This window comes from Alosa pseudoharengus, unplaced genomic scaffold (genome assembly GCF_046254945.1).
Source record: "Alosa pseudoharengus isolate Yale_2024_CS ecotype anadromous, Long Island Sound unplaced genomic scaffold, YU_APseudo_1.1 YU_APseudo_1.1_scf_3, whole genome shotgun sequence".
Classification (NCBI taxonomy): domain Eukaryota; kingdom Metazoa; phylum Chordata; class Actinopteri; order Clupeiformes; family Clupeidae; genus Alosa; species Alosa pseudoharengus.
Window position 1 is genome coordinate 18,248,379 of NW_027468718.1, and position 17,344 is coordinate 18,265,722.

The following is a 17,344-nucleotide window of genomic DNA, read 5'->3' on the forward strand; positions in this document are numbered from 1 at the left end:
ATTAAAAGTGTAGGTGCAGTTAGGTTTTATATACTGTTCATATGTGTTAAGGAAAGGGGTACCCAGCAGACAGTAGAGGCACAGGATAAAAGCCGTGAGCAGGCCGCAGGGAGACGACACGGTGAGGGCAGAGTTGATCAAAACAGTTCTTTTTTGGATACACAGTATAAGAACGATGAGATATGCTGTAGCCTACTGATTATCAGTTTGTCACATGCCCTTGTATGTGTGTTGCACAACACATGTTGCACTTGGCGATCACGGTGGGGATTGATATGGTAATGGACCATGATGGTCAGAAGAAGTGAAGGAGCAGTACCCCCCAATTATGGTGGGGTAATTCACACTCTGCTTGATTGCTCATAAGTGATATCATCAAATAACACTCTGATACCCATGCAGAAAAATGATAAGGACCATGACAATGACGGCCCCCCATGAGGTCTCATTGCAACAAATCTAGCCCACTCCCTAATATGAGTTTGACACCCCTGGTCTAAGGTCACTCTCACTCTCCCTTGCTAAAACCCAAAATGGTTTAGTCTGCCTGCACAACGATTCATAAGGAATCTTATTTTGTGTGAATGTACTTGAGCATCGCTAGTAGTGGGCTGCTAATTGTTGTGCTGCTGGTGCAATGTCTTCTCTGCAAATTCTCCCAGAAAATCAAGTTGGGTTACAAAAAAACAAAGGCAAAAACAGGAAAATGAAAGAGATCAAAATGATAGAAAACAACTGCTAATAAACTTCTTTCTAAAAGTGAGCACAAACGTTAAAAAAGGAAATCCCATGGTGTTAAACTGCTTGAATATCTCCGCAATCATTAGTGCTAAAAACAAACTGAGACAACCCATTGAAAGAGCGGAAAATACACTTTCCTAGGTTACACATGTAGTCTAATCTGAGGTAGCCTATCTTTCAGAAAGACTTGGCGCCAGCTTGATTCATGTCCTATTAGTCGGGGAGCCAAAGTCTCAAAAATGGGTTGAACCTGACATGGTCTGCCATACTTATTATTTATGCTTTTTCTATTAACTTTGACCCTACGAACCAATAATTGGAGGGTCTGATCTGCCGGAAATATAAGAAATATAATACAGCAATAAATAATACAAGAAATATACTGCAAAACGACTTACTGTATTTTCCGGACTATAAATTACACTTTTTTTCATAGTTTGGCTGGTCCTGAGACTCAGGTGCAACATGTATATATTTATATATATGTTTTTTTCCTCTTCATGACACATTTTTTGACTGGTGCGACTTATACTCCGGTGCGACTTATAGTCCGGAAAATACGGTACATTATTTTATTGCCTATTACAACTTACTTACGTGTCCCTGTCTTCAAGCACAAGTTCAACCCTTGAATATCTGTTGGGGTCCCCAGTGTAGAGACGTGCAAGGCCACACTTCACATTGGCTCTTGCACAGGAGCATCCTCGGGCACACATGCATTTTTTTGCAGCGGCAGTATTTGCTATGTTTAAGTTCAGAAGGTTTTGCCTCTTTCAGCATCATGGTTGCCACCAATTTGCCATTGACAAGATTTCTCCCAAAATCAGTGGCAGCTGGGTAGGTTGGCTGAACCATGTGTGCCCACTTACACACAGCCAACTGATGCAGGGCTTGGCGAAGGTGTAATAGGAAGGCATCTTCAGTTGGTGGAAGGCAACGCATGTCTCCTTTGATGCTCACAAAGAGATGGGGAACCATAATGTACCATAATACAATGGATACTGGGCCAAATTATATGTCAGAACATCATGATATTAGACAGTATCTCCCAAGCTGGTAAGATGATCTTCATCAAACTTATTATACTTACTCATTATAAGAGGTTGATGAACTGATCAAAGGTCAAGGTCACATGAGGTCATACTCGAAATATAGTGTTGGCATGATATCTCCCAACCAGATTGAAGGATCTTCATGAAACCTAATGCATTTAATAAAGCCTACATGTACAGAGTGGGTACTAAAGACCATGGAGCAAAGGTAAAGGTCAAATTCGTACAAAGTTATATGAGGCTATAGCAGGCAGAGTCAAATCAATTGACGCATTACGTTGTTCGTGGCATTAGTGTTTACACAACGTTTGCAAAGTTTTCTCAAGACAAGAGAATTATTAAAGAAAACTTTATTTTCTGTATAGCAAGATTATTATCAATCTCAATAGGTTTAGCCTTTTACTCCAAGGCCCTCTTTTAAACCAGGGGAAATGAAAACAATTCCATGTCTATGAGCCAGAGGCCCATTTTGGTCCAATTGCTGCCAACTGAGGGCTCCAAACTTTATTATTATTTTCTGATGACGATATGTGTCTATAACACAAAAATGCTTAATGGATATCAGTGGGACTGACAGCTGAAGCTTAAGAGGGCACTAGGTAGATACATACACTAGGTAGATCGCCATACATCCAATTGACCTATACCCAATGTACTACGCATGGACAGCAAAGTCATGAGGAGGGCGGGAAATGTCAAAACCCATGTTAGTTCACATTTGAGGGTATATGCTTTCAGACAATATATGGTTTAGGTGGTTGAATCAGTTCTCCCTAAATGGCACAGCCCAAAACATACTGTACATCCAATTTACCTATACCCAATGTATTATACATGAGGAGAATTGGACATGTCATGGTAGATCACATCCTGCGGGTATAAGCTTTCAGAAAATATATGGTTTATATGGTTGAATCTGTTTTACCTTCATGGTACAGACCTAAAATATATTAGGTGTACACTTTTTCACCTAAATCCATAAAATCCCATTAATTTCGGTGGGGAATTTATGTAAGATGCAATAGAAATCTTCAGCTGTCATCTTCAGACTACATGGTTTTGAATTAAAATGAGAACTTCTGGGTAAGTCCCAGGTTTAAAAGTAATAGTTTTTTATTTTAAAGGACATTTGTAGGAGTTATTAAGTGTCACAATTACAAGCTGCATCTGTTACATAAATAAAAAACTTAAAACAGCAACAGTGTACTTCAGTAACATAAGTTTATTCTCTAATGAGTACTCTCTAAATGGACTTGTTGATTGTCAGCCATAACCTTTTATGACAGGAAACGAATTAGACCATAACCTTTGACCTTGAGTACCTATCAGTTCATTTAGACTTTATAATGAATAACTGTGTTAAGTTTAATGAAGATCCATCGATTGGCTTTGGAGATACCAAACACTGTACATTTGTGTGACCCCATGCGACCTTGATCTTTCACCCAAAGACCTTGTGTACCCAATCAGTTCATTGATCCCTTATAGTGAGTAAGTATACAGGTTTGATGTGGATCTTTCCACCGGCATTGGAGATATTGGGTGATATCCAGATGTGCTAGCATAAGATTTTGGACAGTAATCATCGGTCCATAAAATGATGATTCAAATGATACCAAATACTTTCACTCTTTTTACTGCAACCACTACAGCCCATTTGTGCTGCAGAAATTGTACTGAGTATGCAATGTGAGAAAACATTCTGGTATCTGCCTCCTCATGTTTCTCACAGTAAAGTTGGTTGGTTGTTCCAAACTCATTCAAATTACTTAGATCGTGTGTGTGTGTGTGTGTGTGTGTGTATGTATGTGTGTAAGTGTGCCATGATGCTAAATATCCAGCGTGTTTTTCAGAATTTTGAGAGTAGTCTAAAATTCTACTGAAGTTCTGAGCCTCTTTTAATTTTTCTGTGGAACGAGTATACTGTTTGGTGAAAAGAATGGTATGCTGACTGATGTAATAGCTTGGGGGAATAGTTGATTGCCAATGAAGTAAAGATGAAAATATTGGAAAAAAGTGAACGCCTTATTTTTTTTTGCATTAAATTGAGCCAAAATCATGTAGAAATGTACCCTGGAAATCTAGAGTTCTCGCGAGAGCACAATGGAACTGATGAAGACAGCGCTGCAACGTTGGAGGACAGTACACATTTTTCGTAGTGTTATCCGATTGCGTCGAAGTCCGAAATCATTCAGAGTAAACATGGTCTAGTGTTATCCAATTGCGTGCAGTGAGATTTTTAAATGCATGCTTGTTGCCGCCCCTCGAGTTGGGCTATTACATTGTTCTTTTCCAGACCCTTAATCTTTCTAGATTATCAGGGTCTGGATTTTCCAGGCTAGTAGAAATGTGTTTTAACAGTTATTTTGTCATTGGATGTTGTCGCCACATGTGTTCTGTGCATCTGGAATGCATTTATTGACAGCTTACCCAACCCACTGAGGACTTGAGAAAATTTCATTTTCCAAAATGTTCTATCAAAAAATGAATGGTATATACACTAAAATGGCCACAATGTTTTACCGCAATGTTTCCGGCAGAGCAGACCCTCCAATTATTGGTCCTTAGGGTCAAAGTTAGCAGAAAAAACAAAAATAACAGAGAGTGGCAGAGCATATTTCTGCTACACAGGCAAATGGGGTGAAACATTGGATGTTGGGTAGCCTACAGCACATGTTCTGTCTCTAGCCACTGTACACTGCTGTGGAATACTGCCTCATGTTATTAAAGGTGCAGTTAGCGATGGCGCAGGAAGTCGCATTTGTTGATGTTTAAATTCATTAGGAGATGCTTTTGTCAACAACATACAATACATTATATTTTAATCAAGGACCCAACAAAACACAGTAGAGATGTGCCTCACCCCTCATTTCCATATTCCCAGAGAAATTCCACATAGGGGTTTGTTTTTGTTTCAGGGGACAGGCTGTCCCCACTTTCTTTGTATCCAGTTTTCGGAGCCTGGGATGGCTACAGAGACCTTTTTTTTAACGATGTATTCACGGATTGGGCAGCTAGCGGATCATGAAGAGATAATTGCTGTCTGTGTCCAGCCAATGTGCATTGCTGTGGAGTACTGCCTCTGCCTCATGTTAGGCTTGGTTATCCATCAGCTGTGGTGGGAAGGCTACAACCACTGCTCACCACTGGTAAATACTGTATAAGGTTTAAGGTTTATAATCTTCAAACACTTTGCAAGTAATAAATCCAATGACCAATGTTGGAATTAGATATAGATGGATAGATTTAATCTTTCAATCAAATACTGGAAGGATAAAAGAAAACCATGTCAAAATAAAAGAATATACAATAATAATAATAACTTACAAGTGTACACATTTAAAAAATCTTACATTTTAAATATATGAACTAGCACACTTTAAGAAATAAAGCCCCCAGGTGTCACACAAATGTATATTCTAAATCATTCTTCATTAATGTGATGACAGCAGCATTTGCAGCATGTAACTGACCCTTCATACAATACTGATACTGTTAAGGCCCTGCTGGTCATTCCTAGTATCACACTTTTTCTAATGCCTGTTGGGGCTCTGCCCCTTTTGTCTGTGCTGCCTTGTTATCAATCTGCAGATCATGGTGTGCCCATTGGTGCTGGGAGTAATGGGTGGTCCTATAAGAAGACCTCATGGGTAATGGACGCCCTCTGACCCTCTTGCGCTCTTGCCTGGTTTCTGGTCACTCCGTGGCTGCTCCGCTGGGGAGAGCCTCAGCCCATTGCTCCTCACACGTGACGTCACACTGACGTTGCGTTTTACACTTTTGTTTGCATTTGCAGCATGTAATACTGACCCTTCCTCACAAAGACTTTGTGCATTTGTTGCATTGTTGTTTCATTGCACATAATCTTGAAATCATTTAAGAGTCACTCTCCCTAGTAAGAGTTTACAAGAGGTCATACTGGGCACAAATCTAGCTATTTTAGAAAAGTGTATAGTGTGTGAATTTCATGAGAAGGTCCATCTTTCATGCATCCACAGCTAGCGTGACAATAAATCCAGTTCTGGACAGAAATAGCACCTTTGGTATTGTTACAAAGCAGGACAAATCACAGGACAACATCCCTTTGCTTGTATGTCACACCACTGTTTGAAATACAGTACTTTGAAAACGTGGGTCAAGTCTTTGATACTTAACAGTACCGGTACTTAAATATTGGGTAATGACCCTCGATGGATCTGGCTCTTTTATAGCATTGCATTCACCTCACATACAGCATCTGAAAAGGTAGATGAAGAAGGCTTGTCATGAAGAACTACATGCAAACTACAACAAAGTCATGAGATATTGTTCACCATTGAATATGGATCAGATTGCATATAATACTGTAATTATTCAACTGAAATACTATTGGTAATGCTGTGCTAGTAAGTGGGGCAAGTAGTGCTTAAGAAAGGAGCTTTTTTGAATGCATGTATGTCCGATATATTCTTTATTAATAATAGAGGTCTAAAATGCATTTCACTGTTTGCTTCATCTAAGTCTCTGACTGTTATTTTGCACCTTTGCTATATTAGTGACAATTTTATCATTACACAGATTTAACTTTTTTGTCTGTACTCACCGAGGATATACTATGTGGGCTTACTGCATATTTCAGTCAATGTATTCTCTTTAGGATAACAGTCAACACTTAAGGTGGCATTCTCACTGACACAAAAATGTGAGTATTCCAAAGTACTGTGTTAAAAACATACAACGTGGAAACTGATGTTTTATAATACATTATATTTAGTTATACAGCTAGCTCCCTGACATAGCTAAGGCAAGCAGCTACAACCTATTATTATATAAAATATATAAAACATAGAAAATGTAACTATTTTTAACTTTGAGCGGCTTGTGTTTTTAGAAGCTCACCCCAAGATATTCCAGCTGGGAAACAATTGAAATTGAGGGCCAAAGTAACCAGACATGCAAGGGTGAATTATATTGAAACAATATACTCCCTTAATACATTTAAAAAAAAAAAAGAATATTATGATGTTCACCTCCATCATTTCCCTGTGGTGGTAGCACTACATTTTCATATACAGTCCTCTTCATCTGCTGATCCTGGCTCTGGTCCACCCTGAGCATCTGACAAGATACATTACACGTAAATACACTACTGCATGTTATAATGTTAATATGTAGATGTGAGAAAAAAAAAGAAAAATAAACAACAACATGGAATGATTACAATTAATCAAAGAAAGACTGCACGTAATCGAGCCTAGAAATCTAGACGCACCCTAGCGGCAGCAAATGTAATATGCAGCAAGGGTAGTAGTGAAACTTCTATCAGGCAGCAGTCTTTGAATCGCGACTCGAGTTAAGCTTTTTTTAAATTGGCAAAAGTTTGATCAACTAGCCAATTAGCTTCGCTGGTGAGAAAATGCATGGGACTCATGAGTTGTAGCGCTATCCTATTACGTGCAGAGAAAATTTGAAAGACAACCGTTTATCCCGCCCCTCGGATTGAGCACTGCCAATGGTAAATTCCCAGACCCTACATCTTTACGTGCAGCTCGTCAGGCTGCACGTAATCCTGATATTGAATCAATAGACTGGCATGATGAGCAAGTAATGACCTTCTCCATTAGGTCTATTTCCCTCAGGTGCTGACAGGAGCTTCTGGGTTTCATGTTGTTTGTCTTCTCCATCTCCTTCTCTATCCTGCTGAGGGTGATCTGACAAAGATGTATCAAACAAGAATTATTAAGCATGGCCAATGCTACTAGATAGATAATACATTATTGCATTAACATGAATAACAAAACAGCAATATCCATAACATTAATGCATTATGTTGCATACATCAGGGGTTTTAAACCTTTTCTGCTTTAAGGCCCACTTATTCATACTTTTAACAGGCCGGGAGCCATTAAAAAAGATCCTGAATTTGGGCTAAATTTTGTGTAGCTAAAGTCTGCAGATGCCGCTTCAGTTTTTTAAGGCTTATGTTAAACCATATGTAAATCGGATTTTTTTTTTGCAGAACTAGTAGTTTGTGGTAAAACATTAGGCCTATCACTAGCATTGACATTTTTTCACTTCAGGACTTTTCCATTTTTCACTATCTAGCCTAAGACCATTAGCTCATCAAGCTGAGCACCTCAAATTGATAATGTTGTTTAAAATTGGATTGAATAAAGCCTACTACTTTGATAACTGTTGCTTATAAGTTGAACATGGTTACTCTAAAAACATCTAATTTCCATTATAAATTACATTCATATTGTACTGTACTAAAGAAATAGATTCTTTGTATTTCACAAAACGTTATATCATTTATTTTGTTTACTTTTAATTGGTGACATTTGAATTGCTTGTTGTAGTGGCTGTTGTTGTAATGGCTGTTGTTGTAATGGCTGTTGTTGTAGTGGCTGTTGTTGTAATGGCTGTTGTTGTAGTGGCTGTTGTTGTAATGGCTGTTGTTGTAATGGCTGTTGTTGTAGTGGCTGTTGTTGTAATGGCTGTTGTGACAGCTGGGCCCTCCTAGTTTCTTCCTCTCCATTCGCTTCATCTGCATCAAACAGTTAAGAACTTAACTGAATGCATCGTTCAAATGAAATAATTTGTTGGAATTGTCACTGATAAATACTGTCACATAACTGACAGAGGCAACTTTACTCATTTATTCACTTCTTTAACATTCTTTCTAACATCAGTGTTTGAAGGGACACCATATCATGCATACTTCTCTTTTTGTACACTGCAATTCCAGTTGCTGCAGCTATGATTATCAGGACTGCCCCGCCCAAGATAGATCCCACGATAGATCCCAGGATAATGTGCAGGTTAGCATCTGTATTTTCTGCAAAGTAAACGATTACGAAACGATAACAAACCAGGATTATCGACATTTAACACAACCCCTCCCTTGAAGATGTAACATTGAGTTTATCTTTTCAAGAGCAGGGAATCATTGTTCTAGAGATTTTACTTTTGAAAACATAAAAATACATGACGCTTGTTGTTGAGTGATCTGACCTGAAGGGAAGAGCTCTCTCTCTTTGACGCTGCTTGTTTTCCAGCTCACTGGATTGCTGAAGTTGCAGGTGTAGACCCTGTCGAGTCCCTCAGTCTTCTCCACCTTCAGCACAGATCCTCTCTCGTTTCTCCCTCGGTTATCAGTCCAGCTGTACTCAGTGTGATCAATACCTGCTCCTTGACAGGTCAAAGTGCAGCCTTTCAGGTCACAGTCTTGGCCAATATTTGGCCCAGAAACAGATTCTGAGGAGGCATACGAACGACACTTCATTTAAAGGCTATTCATCTGGTTTGAGTTTCTATTCGTGCCAGAGTCACATGGCAACGATACATATAACACCTGTTTAACATTCAAATTCATTATCATAGCAATAGACTATTATTTATCTATTTACTTTATATGCTTATACAGTTTACTTATCAATACCCAAGCATTTTAAATTGTGACAACTGAGTTATTGTAATTCAACAATCCTTGTGTTGTATGAAATGTTCAGTATTTTAAATAGGCATTACAGGTGAATTTTGATTCACACAGAATTTTCAATAAACCAAAAAGGGTATAAAAACTCTTACCTAGTACAATCAGTTGAAAAGACTTGGCTGTTTCTATACCATTGATCTGAAGTGCAAATTGACCATTACATGTAGGCTGCAGGTCAGAGAGGGTCAGAGCCCATGTGTCCATGTTGAGTTCAGTCTTATCTAATGTAGGATAATATGTTGGCGTCATGTCTCCCTTATCCCAATCTGCAACTTTGTCTTTGTTGCGTGTCCACACGACTGACTCAACAAGCACATTTGGGACCTGTCCAATGAGTTCAATAGAACCACTCCTCAAAGTATATTTTTGGATGATATCTAAAAGGATGAATGTTAAAACAGCATCAGGTTTAAAGCAGTAGTGAGCTGCTGAGAATGAGAGGGAGAGGGAGCTGATTGTAGACCCTTTCAATCTGTTCCTATACACTGTAGAGTTTCCAGTTGAAGCGTCCAAAACCGATGCAGATACTTTGAAATTAAAATGAATCAGATTTTTATTAATGTTGACTTTTTATTTTCTATTATTGTTTGTCCACAAGTCACCATTAGCTCAATGTTGTTTTCTGTGCCAGCGGAAATTAGGAGTGCACGTTTGGGTCTATATTTTACATGGACTATGGTTTTAATAAGTATAAGTTTTAAAACCCGGTTGTGTCACAATTTGTCTGGCCCCTCCTATCTCTCCCTATTTATGCCAATCATAAATTCAATTCATTTCATGAGGTCAGTTGTCAGTAATATGTTTTTAAAAAGGAAAACACTAAGAACTCACCTGAGTGGCTCACAGACAGTAACTGAAGCAGCAGTACGGACAGAGTAAAACTCATTTCCCGATATACCTGCCCAGGTCACACAAGGTTAATTACTGTATGTAATCATTCCTATATCTATTTTCCTCTGAGTTCCTGCTTATGTATTCAAAAACAATCTAAGAATGCATTACTGAAATTGACAAAAATAACATGTACTGTTTTTTAATGACTACAGGATAATGGACAACACAAAATTCGGATAGCACAACATTGGAGGAAGTAGGCTAATGTGGCCACACAACATAAAGCTGAGTGGCCTTTATTCCTCAAAGTGCATTAACTTAACCATCCGAACGCTGTGAAGTCTATTATCCCGCATATTGAAAATTACAAACTATACTTATTCACCTACCTGAGAAGGATAACACTGATGGATATGAGAACAGCGTGAAAAGGCTTTCAATTGATTAGGAATCTCCTGAGTTGTCGGTAGAGAGTCAGTGCCAACATAAAATCCATTGATTATTCCACAGGAATATAGAATATAGAAATTATAATGTTTTTTAAAAGTCCATATGTCATTTCGTGTTGTAGCAAATACGACAAGAAAAGAGTAGGCAGTTGGTTTGAATAAAAAAATGTAGTCTAACCGGTCTGTGAGGTATTAGATAAAAGAATGCCAAGAGGGAGTGTTTGTTATTAGTGTAAACCATATTGGTGTAAACCACACTCTTTAACTGTGTGGTATTGTTGAAGAATATGTATATCTGTGGTTTGTGTGTTTATTGTGTTTTTTTGTTAGTATGTTTTATTATATGTTTTTGTGTTTTTAAAACAATAGTTAGTTACAGACTGTTAAGTGTTTCAGTGAGCTGCATGATGCAATGGTAACTCCCTGCTTACCAAGTCTCTGTAAATCTCCTGTAGGCACAATATCAAAGTGGCACTATACGAATAGAATGAAGCTACAGAATGAAAATAGTGGAACAAATGTCCACTAATAAGTATGTATCTCCTGACATAAACATAAATAACTGGGTGGGTGATGATTGCATGAAGAGTGTATAGGGGTGGACACAGATGAAATGCGGAGTGGAAAAATGAATAACCAGAATTGTTTTCATACTGAGAGTGTTGACCAGTGTAGCCAGTTCTTCCTGTTTATAGCAGTGTTGGTTGCCAAAGTGAGAGAGGGAGAAAGAGAGAGAGAGAGAGAGGGAGAAGTCAGCATGGCATTTTTTCCCCTCAAAGTATTTGATCTATCTGCAGTAATACTATTTATTCACAATGAACACATTGTTTTGGGTTGGAGATTGCTGGGGCTTATTGCCACACATTCATAACAAAAGTGCTCTAACCTTAACCTGACGAGCCAGACCCACATCAAGATGTAGGGTCTGGGGACTCACCATTCGCAGTGGTCAGTTCGAGGGGCGGGATAAACGGTTGTCTTTCAAATTCCCTCTGCATGCAATAGGATAGCGCTACAACTCATGAGTCCCATGCGTTTTTCCACCAGCAGAGCTAGTTGGCTAGTTCAAACTTTTGCCAACTTAAAAAAGCTTAACTCGTGTCACGCTGTTCGTCAACAGCAACATCCATCTTTTTTGTTTTTAAGTAGGGAATTCACGCCGAACCGTCGCAACTCTGCCATCATTATGTTGCCCGCCTGTATGCCCGCCTACGGACTCTATAGGCCTACACGATGTGATTGGCCTGATCGAAGTTTCATTTTTCCAGCTCGCAAGCCAACGGAGAGTTGCTAGACTACCCTGGCAGCAAATTACATTTACTGCCGCTAGGGTGCATCTAGATTTCTAGGCTACTCTAAACTGCCAATCAAGAGTAAAACTGCATAATGTGTGCTCAACTAAGAATGTTTTGGGGGAGGTTCCAAAGTCCTGGATGAGGTCAGTTGATACTCAGTTGATACTAAAGGAACATGCTCAGTCCACATTGACTCACACTGCGTCTGCGCGGTCACTGGATCTGTTTTGTCTGTCCCTCTTTTGACCAGCAGGTGGAGCACTGCTGCCACAATTGATCTTGTATTCGAAGGCACGTTCTAGGAATTCCCCCACAAGCTTGTCAGTGTAACGCCCACAGCAGCCTGGTTGCTCATGTGGATTCCCAGGCCGTAGCATCATCACTGCTTACAGTTATTCTGATGGAATCAGACTTTGTGTTGTCCTCACCTTTGTCTTTCCTCCACCCTTTTACCTTTTATTTTTTGCAGTAATACAGTCTGTTTTAACTCACAATCAGTATGGAAGTGTTTTGTGTACTCTTGTCAGACTTTCATGCTAACCAACTTTGATATCACATGGTGGCACTAGACCACAGTGACACACTGCATATTCATTACTGTGAGTCTTTTAGACTGTTACTGGAGTTTCCCCCACTGTGAATCAACTTCTCAGGGCGACGCCCACAGCAGTGTGAGCTCACTCGGGTGTATCGCTGGGCTTGGGCACCATTACAGAGGCTCACATAACTTCAACATCCTAGCATGGTGGTTATACAAGCTTTAACCTTACGTCTGTGAGGTTTGTTATACGTGAGGTTTGTTATACTTCACATTCATTTCTGTTCTGAGACGTTTGCTCCATTCCTCTGGAAAGTAGGTGGAGTGCAGGCATAACCACAGGCCTTTCATCTGACGACACGATTCAGACACAATCAGAAGCCCTTTTGTCAACATCCCCTTTTGTTCCTTATCCACTGTGCTATTTCAGGGCTGCGTTTCCTGTTGCAGACATTTCACATGTGAAGTTCTAATACTGTGAATCAAGCAAACGCGGCCTACATACGCCCACATCATGAGTGTTGTCTCATGTGTTTCAGATGCATACGCCCACATCAGAGTGCTGTCTCATGTGTTCGAGATGGCGCCGTTCATGTGTCTCTTCCACCATAAACAAGAGTGCCTGATGCTTCACCAGTAATCTGAAACCAGCAACACCCAGCAGTCATACCACCCATACCAAATGTACTTGCTGTGTGAGTGGACTAGCGATGCAGCCATGTATGCTGGGAAGGCAGGAAAATGTGGCACCCAGCAACCTGACTGCAGATTGAGCAAATGCAAACGACTCACTTCCTCTTTTTTCTTTTTTTATATTTCTTGGTATTTTTGCCTTTATAGGACAGTGACAGGAGTCAGAAGTGGGAGAGAGAGACACAGGACGGGGGAAGGGGGTTGGTGAAATAACCACTGGTTAGATTCAAACTCCCCACAGGCATGTGGACCCATAATATGTGTCATGTGTCCATTTGCACTACAGCCTGTCACTCTTCCCCGTATTCTGAAGACACTACGTGTCATACGGGTAGTCATGGTACAGGAGGAATAGACACAGCAGAGACAAAGCAAATCAGGTTGTAAAAACGATGGATTTTATTTAAACCACAATTCCCAAACAATCCTGGTGCAAAACAGTGTACAAAAACAGGTAATAATAACAAAATACAGTCAAACTAGAAAGAAAATAAAGAAGACACACAAACAGAACACAAACAAAGCAAAACCCGGTGGTGGAGTAACACACACTCCAGTGATGGACATGAACGCACATGACGTGCACGAAAGAAAATATGACCCCTATACAATAGGCAGTCACCTAATAGCCAATCAGCATTTAGCAATCAGGCTGACCATATCATCAAGGCTGATAGAACTAGGGGTTAAGGGTTCAAATTAGCTTTAGCCAGTTAGCATCCCAGGTGGCTACTATCATCTTAAAAAATGGCGTCTGGCGCCACATTTTCACAAACAAGGCAATGAGATATGGAAACAAAAGTATGTTGTTAGTGTTGGGTCAGATTACTTTGAAATGTAATCCATTACAGAGTACAGACTACACACCAATTTTTGTAATCAGTAACGTAATCCATTGGATTACAAAATAATGTAACGTAATTTTAATACTTTTGGATTACTTCAAAATAAAAAACTAAAAAATTAAATACATTGATTAAAAAAGACACTCAATCAAGATCATTTTGATACTACAATGTATGGAGAATAGCATGTCTGAAAATGCCAATGCTCGCCAAGAATGCCTTCTATTGCATTATGTAATGTTATTCTCTCGGGTAGGAGCATAACCCTTTTTGTTCAGACGAATTGATAGAGAAAAAAAGTATATTGAAAATGCCCTTGACTCTGTGTGTGTTTGCAAGTGTGTATTGGTGGTGCAAATTGGCCTATCTAATAGGTAAAATACTGGCATTGTGTCTTCTACATTCTGTGTCCTTATCCTGCATCTTATGAGACGAAAAGGGTGTGTGTGTGTTGGGGGGTGGGGTGGGGTGGTGTGCTGGTTTTGTCTTGGTATGAGGTAGGTATGAACTACACCAGTCTGTCAGAAACTCTGCCTGTTGGCCTCCAGCCAATCCAGCTCCCCAGCCCATCGCTCTAGGGTGTATGCCTCATGCAGACCTGTTCATACAAGGCAGATTACACAGACATTCCAAATAGTTCCCTTCTCCTCTGAGAATTCTAATGAATATGGATACACAGTATGCATAAAAGCAGAAAGTCCTGGTTAGCCACTATAGGATACTTTGCTTCTTGGCCTTTTGGCTAAGATCTATTCTTATCAGTTTAATATCTGATACGTCCTCTACCCGAGGACCATATATTAAAGGAAAATTCTGGTTTTTAGCACTTTAAGGTCCTTTTCTGGTTTGTTTTGGATGAACGAGTGGTGGACACCGAAATTTTGACGATTGGTCCGAGTGGTTAGTGGTGTTCGTTGATGTTCCAAAACAAGTAGTGTAGCGAAATACAGTTTCTGTCATTGGCATTTTGTAAAATCCCATTGATTTCTGTTGGAAGACTCATTGCACGTTGATAGCTGTGCCACCGTCTATGCGTCAGGTTCAAATATTGACCGGTTGTGAATAGTTCCACAATAGCAAATAAGACGGCTGGAAATCATACATTGCGCCGATATATTTGTTTTTAATAATCAACGAACACCACTAACCACTCGGTGAGTTGCACAGTTTTGAAAACGAACGTTAAGGGTTGTTTTAGGACATGTTTGAGTAGCCTACTACAGTATGCCCATTGCCAGCCACCCTGAGAAGTCAAAGGCGATTCAAAACGAGTCAGAAAAGTCGAGACAGGACCAATCGTCAAAATTTCGGTGTCCACCACTCTAGTTCATCCAAAACAAACCAGAAAAGGGCCTTAAAGTGCTAAAAAACGGAATTTTCCTTTAATCTGGAGACGGAAGATGGGCTTGCTCCGTCCACTCCACACATCGACCCGGTATTGCAGTGACTCCAGGAACGGTGCACATCCCTAGGGGCAGCCGTGGCCTACAGGTTAGCGCTTCGGCAACCGGAGGGTTGCCGGTTCGAACCCCGACTAGGAAGCGGCTGAAGTGTCCTTGAGCAAGGCACCTAACCCCTCACTGCTCCCTGAGTGCCCCTCTAGCAGGCAGCTCACTGCGCCGGGATTAGTGTGTGCTTCACCTCACTGTGTGTTCACTGTGTGCTGAGTGTGTTTCACTAATTCACGGATTGGGATAAATGCAGAGACCGAATTTTCCTCACAGGATCAAAAGAGTATATTACTTACATATACTTATTTGAAACTTGTGAACTAGGCAGAAATTCCCTTTGTAAGTCACATGCTTGAGAGAAGAACAGACATATATTGTGGAAAACAACTCACTTGCACTTTGGGGGTGAAACTTGATGAAAAGGACAGATAAACATGCCTTTGTTGTCAAATTAATTACAGGGTAACTGATTTGAAACATTTTACATAAATGTTTCCATCTCTTTTGTTTATCCTTGTTGCTCCACAGTATGGACAGAAAAACCTGTTGTGAAACAGACAAACAAAGAAATGATACCTTAGAGTTGTGCTTCTTGGTAGTGAAAATATTTCAAGTATTCAGTTCCTGAGCTGATTATATGCTACACATGCCACGTGATATGATGATATAATGCTGCCAATAACATATGCATAACAAAACTGAATAAAAATGATAGTATGTGGATGACTGTTTATGTGATTATAAAAATAGAGCACAATGGCCGATATTCATATTTCTTCACATATCATGAATTGCACAATGTCCGACCTTAGCAAAAGGTTGTGTTTCTACTCACCATTCACATCAACCAGTGGACAGAGTGTTTCAGAGTGCTTCAATGTTCTGTTTTTTTCTCCTGGTCTTCCACTCATCTGACCTTGAACTACAACATTAGAAGCACACACAGTCCCTCACACAGCAATCTAGCTAGATTAGTTACATACCACACCAGCTACACCGATACTGGATGTTTGCATGGAAACTAGGCATATATCAAATCTCTCAGTGCTGAGACTAATACAATGACACATTTTCTTTGAGATTTTATCAAATGTATTGTGCTTATTTATTTACAAAACATATCATGTATTATGTCCTTGTATAATTACTAAAAAATAATGTCCTGAACTTTTAACATATGATTTTATGGTCAACTGAAGATGGTCTGAAATAATGTGTTTACAGCTTGCTCTCAACTGCACTTATTGCACATGAGTTCCCCACTCTCTCCATGTTCCAGTACTAAACTACACACACCATCTTTCTCTCCTCAAAAGCAATAGCAAGTCACTGACCTTGTGAGGGGTTTCCTGGGGAAACTGTAGGATCAGTTGGGAACTACAGAGGCAAATTAAATCATGATTGGTGTGGGGGATTTTGTAAGAGTTTTGTGAAATACATCATGACAACATTATACATTCCAAGCAAGGGGTAAAATGTGTGAAAACTAGAGTTTCAGTTAATGCATACTTACCAGTACTCATAGGGCACACACACACACACACACACACACACACACGCGCCTGCTAAAGGGAACAGCTCTGATTCCCTGATGCTCCTAGTATACTGTAGCAGCTGACTGGGTTGCTGAAGTTGCAGGTGTAGATCTCATCCAGCATTTTACTCATCTCCACCATCAGCACAGGCCCCGAGTGTCTGGTCCCCTTGCTATCTGTCCAGCTGTAATCCATGTACTCAACAGGGTCCATGCCTTTACATGTGTACAGGATGTTTTTCCCTCCTGTGCAGGTCAGCGTGCAGTTTGTGGGCCCACAGTCTTTAGTGATCACTGGCCTAGAGACAGATTCTAAACAAAAGTGTATAATAGTATGATGGGTTATATAAAGTTAAAATAGCTCATTACTACTTAATCTACTGAAGCCAGGATAAAAAAAAACAAACAAAGAAAATATTAAATCTAAAATAAAAT

General features: G+C 39.8%; 1 protein-coding gene, 1 long non-coding RNA gene and 1 pseudogene across 3 annotated transcripts; 1 reads left to right on the plus strand and 2 right to left on the minus strand.

Annotated features, from left to right (window-relative positions):
- Positions 1 to 5,019: 5,019 nt before the first annotated feature.
- Positions 5,020 to 11,226, minus strand: LOC143100346 (uncharacterized). Its single transcript, XM_076263423.1, has 10 exons — positions 11,208 to 11,226; positions 10,494 to 10,559; positions 10,102 to 10,168; positions 9,363 to 9,647; positions 8,787 to 9,029; positions 8,494 to 8,610; positions 8,098 to 8,319; positions 7,385 to 7,483; positions 6,803 to 6,890; positions 5,020 to 6,030 (listed from the first exon to the last, which is right to left on the minus strand). The coding sequence occupies exons 3-9, from the start codon at positions 10,154 to 10,156 to the stop codon at positions 6,838 to 6,840; spliced, it is 1,074 nt and encodes a 357-aa protein (XP_076119538.1). The 5' UTR covers positions 10,157 to 10,168; positions 10,494 to 10,559; positions 11,208 to 11,226; the 3' UTR covers positions 5,020 to 6,030; positions 6,803 to 6,837.
- Positions 11,227 to 14,646: 3,420 nt separating this feature from the next.
- On the plus strand, positions 14,647 to 14,756 carry LOC143101016 (U2 spliceosomal RNA; annotated as a pseudogene).
- Positions 14,757 to 14,839: 83 nt separating this feature from the next.
- Positions 14,840 to 17,289, minus strand: LOC143099653 (uncharacterized). Of its 2 annotated transcripts, XR_012981710.1 has the most exons (4): positions 16,889 to 17,289; positions 16,710 to 16,752; positions 16,211 to 16,297; positions 14,840 to 15,918 (listed from the first exon to the last, which is right to left on the minus strand). It is a non-coding gene; the product is annotated as an uncharacterized LOC143099653 (long non-coding RNA). The 2 variants fall into 2 exon arrangements; XR_012981709.1 differs by having other exon boundaries at positions 16,710 to 17,289.
- Between the last annotated feature and the right edge of the window lie 55 nt (positions 17,290 to 17,344).

Excerpts from the sequence above, each read along its gene's own strand:
- LOC143100346 (XM_076263423.1), bottom strand. The coding sequence starts at position 10,156 with ATGAGTTTTACTCTGTCCGTACTGCTGCTTCAGTTACTGTCTGTGAGC. Across the intron at positions 8,611-8,786 it reads GAGAGAGCTCTTCCCTTCAG|AAAATACAGATGCTAACCTG; the intron begins GTCAGATCACTC and ends TTTACTTTGCAG. Across the intron at positions 8,320-8,493 it reads TGCAGTGTACAAAAAGAGAA|ATGAAGCGAATGGAGAGGAA; the intron begins GTATGCATGATA and ends TGTTTGATGCAG.